This window comes from Seriola dumerili, unplaced genomic scaffold (genome assembly GCF_002260705.1).
Source record: "Seriola dumerili isolate Sdu_G_001 unplaced genomic scaffold, Sdu_1.0 BDQW01000043.1, whole genome shotgun sequence".
NCBI classification, from domain to species: domain Eukaryota; kingdom Metazoa; phylum Chordata; class Actinopteri; order Carangiformes; family Carangidae; genus Seriola; species Seriola dumerili.
The window spans coordinates 1,843,977-1,848,412 of record NW_019174298.1 but is presented as its reverse complement, the minus strand read 5'-3'; the positions used below and the strand labels follow the sequence as shown (position 1 = coordinate 1,848,412).

The 4,436-nt window shown below is 41.2% G+C and overlaps 1 protein-coding gene across 1 annotated transcript in view; it reads right to left on the bottom strand.

The window, feature by feature from the left end:
• Nucleotides 1-103: 103 nt before the first annotated feature.
• The window catches only part of LOC111217278 (serine/threonine-protein kinase WNK2-like), a 39,115-nt gene continuing 34,782 nt past the window's right edge, over nucleotides 104-4,436 (bottom strand). The window contains exons 26-28 of the mRNA XM_022739061.1: nucleotides 1,583-1,627; nucleotides 763-1,031; nucleotides 104-634 (exon numbers count right to left, since the gene is read on the bottom strand). Coding sequence (XP_022594782.1) covers nucleotides 284-634; nucleotides 763-1,031; nucleotides 1,583-1,627 — 665 coding nt within the window. The 3' untranslated portion in view covers nucleotides 104-283. The remainder of the gene's footprint in view (nucleotides 635-762; nucleotides 1,032-1,582; nucleotides 1,628-4,436) is intronic.

Genomic DNA, 4,436 nt, shown 5'->3' with positions numbered 1-4,436 from the left:
ATACACGCACATGCGTGCACACACAGACAGACAGACAGACAGACAGACAGACAGACAGACAGACAGACAGACAGACAGACAGACAGACAGACAGACAGACAGACAGACAGACAGACAGACAGACAGACTATTTACTACAGATATATGTGTTGTATAAAGAATATCAACACTCTGTCATGTTATTTACAGTATCAGATTATGTACAGTTGTGGCTCTGGTGAACCAGAGCAGAGTGCAGTTGGACTATTCTGCTCGCACACACTGACAAATTCTAATTAGCAGATTAGGTAGTCCTAGTGGTTTTCGGACAGGGGCCATTCTCGGGCTTGTGCATGACCAGAGGGAAGGCTTGGATCCCTGGGTTTGCCATTGTGGCATAGGGCATCATTCTTGCACCACCAAGCAGGCCTACAGGACCCACGGACCCTACAGGACTAGGCATACCGGGCCACTGCTGAGGGTAAAGAGGACCGGGAACCATTCCACCATAGGAGCCTGCTGGCAGAAGGTACCCAGGAGGGAGCATTGCTGAGGAGCTTGGAGCTAGGCTTGTAGGCATACCAGGGCCTAAAGCTGCAGTCAGGGGGCAGGAAAGAGGCAGCTGGAACTTGCTGGGACCAACATGGCATTTCATCTGGAACAGAGGGGAGTTGTTTTACAAACTAGCGCAAAGAGCACCTCATACTTACATAAAATGTAATAGATTAAAGTCTAATGAGACGAAATCATCTGTCACTCAGTGCACAGTGATATTTTGAATACCTCTCGTGTAGCTGCTCCCATGGGTGGTGCTCTGCATTCCAGGTCCCGCTGGCGTCTCTGCTGTTTGATCTGGTTCAGGGAAGGTCTTGGTTGATTGGCTGCAGCAACAGTCTCCTTCGTCCAGTCATCTACCAGCTTGTGAAGATCATCGGTGAATGTGCCTCTCTTGTTGTTGCTGTTGTTGGTCTGGACCTGGGCAAGCCGTGTGATTGGCTGAGGAGATGGTGAGGGTGTGGCTGTGGTGAGTTGCGGCTGTGTCTGACTGGAGGCTGTCTGAGCAGTGGTGGTATTGAGAGAGGACCCTGAAAAGACATAAAGGTCTTAAAAGTCTGCCCAGTCAAATAAAGATGACTGTCAAATCAATTGGCTACTGTATGGCATAATTTAAGGCACTCTTGACACAGGGAACCTATAATTTCACCTTCATGAATGCCTACTTTCAATACTTTAAAAATAGTCCTAAATGTTTTGTTGAGGCCAGAGTAAATGTGTGTACAGCTACAACTGTGACACATATGTTGCCAACATAGCAGCCAAAGGATTGCAACATGACTTAGATGAGTAATTATAGACAAATGAAATGTTCGATATGCAAGCAATGACAGAATTCAGCAATCAAAACACGGCGGCACACTGCCATGCAAAACAACAGCATATATAAATCAATGCAACAATCTGAAGAGTACGCACAAGAACCGCCACATTTTCAAAGTGCCAAAACAATAACGAGAAAATAAAATGCACATACAAACATAAGGAGGACTAAAATAGTGAGGACAGTAAGAAAGACAGAGAGTAAGAAAGTAAATGAGATAGTTACTACTACTGCGCTCTTTGCCTAGACATAGTCGTTTCAGAGTGGACCCTATAAAAGGTAAAACAGCACAAGACAGAAACAGTTAGGCCAGAACACACTGCACACCACATGTATGTGGACAAGCTGCTTCAAAAGCACATTCAGCTATCAAAACAATTGGGGAGAGAGAGAGAAGGAGGAAAGGAGGACAAGGGGTTTAAAAATCAGTGAGGAAGACTGGAAAGGAGCCTAAATATTCTCTTTAAAATGGGCAATCATTTGGGAAGTTGACTATTAGAAAGTGTACCTGATAAACTCAAGAAAGAGAGCACACATGGCCTTGATTGTGATGCTGCATAATAATCAGTTTCTGCATTTCTAACTTTGAGAGACTGGAAATTTGATTTTATGCTGCCTTATAAATACACTTACTGACAATGTTTTTTCTTTTTTTCAAACAATGTTGGGCATGACACAAATCTGTACAGTTACTATCAACTTAATAATGAAGCTTTGCAAATAACGTGTGGAATAATTTTGATTTGTTTGTAAGATTTTGTAGGAATTATTGGTCCATTGGTTGGTAGGGATAATAACAGGATAATAGTGTTTTCTATAAAAGGAGGACTGGAGCCTGGATTAAAAAGAGATCCCTTTGTCCATGTGAGAATGCCTGTGAAACAAAGTGTGAAACCAAAATAAATAAAACTTAAAACTGAAAGAGCACACAGATACTAGCTGGAACTCATCAGAGTCAGCACTTGTCAGAAACATGCAGATAACTCAGGAGAGGTGGAAGGAGAAAAAAAAGTAGTAATATTGATGATACAGCCCTTCATATGGCGGAGCAAGTCTCCATCAGTGCCCTGCCTGGCGCCTGCACCATGCACGTCTTCCCCGTCCAAACATGAGGGACAGAGAGCGCTCTCCTCTACCACAGCAAACGGCCCTGCCTATCACGGAAGGGCTGGGGGGATTTCTCTGTGTTAGTATACACAGGATCGCTGACTTGGGCAAAGTGCCTTGACTTGGGAGATGTTATCAAAATTAACAGTGGATGGAAACACACAACAAATAAATAGGGTATAAAGGCTTTGGCATTCTCTCACACATGTACACACACGTACACACTTTTGTACATACAGGCACACTGTCTTGTGTCAGATCGGACCTCAGGCCCATGTTTGGAGAGGACTAGCCATTCACAAGCCCTAGTGTGCTTGTGGGGTCTGTTTTTTTTTAAAGCCAGAAGCACTGCACAAAGCATTTGTATGAGGGGGAGGAGGCATCGTACCCACAAATGAATGGTTATGAATGTAACTGTGGTTCTGTGAATTGTGCATAAATGCCAGAGGAAAGACTGTGCACAGATAAGTACTTACAATTATTATTATTATTGTCATTATTTTAGGTATTTGAGGTCACACATACAGATTAATAAGAGATGCACACCCTATAAATGTTTCCTTTTCAATCTTCATGCAAAGACACTGAATGGTGGCCCGACTCTTTTGGGTCACTATGAATTCATAGGACCAAAAGTTACTCTTTTTGTTCTATTTCAGTCTTTCTGACCACCAGAGACAGTACCTCCCACTTAGAGAACTAATATCAAAATCTTTATGAACATGTATTCCTTACAAATCACTGTGAGCATGCAGGTAAAATGGCTACTGGTAAATCATTAAACAAGGCCATATTTATGGCGTGTAGGAGCACAAATGTACAACAAATAACATTTGTTCCTGCACAACTATCTAAGAGACTATCCAGCAATTCAGACCAGTAGGTGGAAACAAAGCTGCACTTTATAATAAGAGTTACAAGAACAGTATTTTCAACAATCCATTTAGAAAGAGCCACTGCTTTACTAACATAGCATCGTATTTCAGCATAAACAAAACAACAAATCAGACTGCTAAAAGCTAGCTGTCATCTCAACACGCAATCTAAATGTCTACACAAGGCACATGTCTGAAGTCATCCTGCAACTGTTCTGCAGAGATAAAGGATCAAAGAAGTGTTGCATGAAATTGAAAATATGTAACTGTCATTTATTTTCAAATGTAGGCCACTCTTTTTGAACTTGTGATGATTTTAAGCACATCTTCCATACATTACTCACTGCCACAGTGCCTTTCATAATACCATCACTGGTATTACAAAGTGGTTGTATAGTGGTTGTAATCAAATTCACATTACAGCAACAACTGTCTACAGGTGAATTATATTAGAAGAGCTAGATTACTCTATCAAACTGAAAGTATCCATAACAAAATGTCAAAGTTAAAGTCTGATTTATAAAATGAGGGTTTTTAGCAAAAGTCATGGGTCACAGATACAGTTTCTCCTGTCCCATAAAGATTCTAGTGTAGATAGTTGACTTCTGGACAACAGATGTTTGAAAAATGCAGAACAACTATTTCAAAGTGGTCCCTGGTTTTTAAATAGAAGCTGATAAAAAACTTAACTTGTTAAGCGGGCATAGATTTTAACAATGGAAGGCATAGTTGCTGAGCTCTTTTTGGGAAAACAAGCCTGGGAATCTGTAGTGCTATTTTCTAACTTTAAGCGCTACAAGTGTCCACAAACATTTCTGCACCAGTTACAGTGTCTAACAAGAGTATCAGATGTTTTGACTTATCAGCAAAGTTCTAAGTCAAAACATAAGCTTTACAGAAATATGACCTGTTTCACTGATTGCTTGAAGGAAAGGAAACATTTTTTGGCTGCACAAGCCTTTTATTCTGCTGGAGTGTGCCTATGTTAGACAGATTCAACTGACGTTCATATGAGTTTAACATGGTATGGATATCCTCTGGCTGTCAAGAAAAAAAAAATCATTCAGAACACAAGCTCTGAGGTTGTTGAGGGAAAG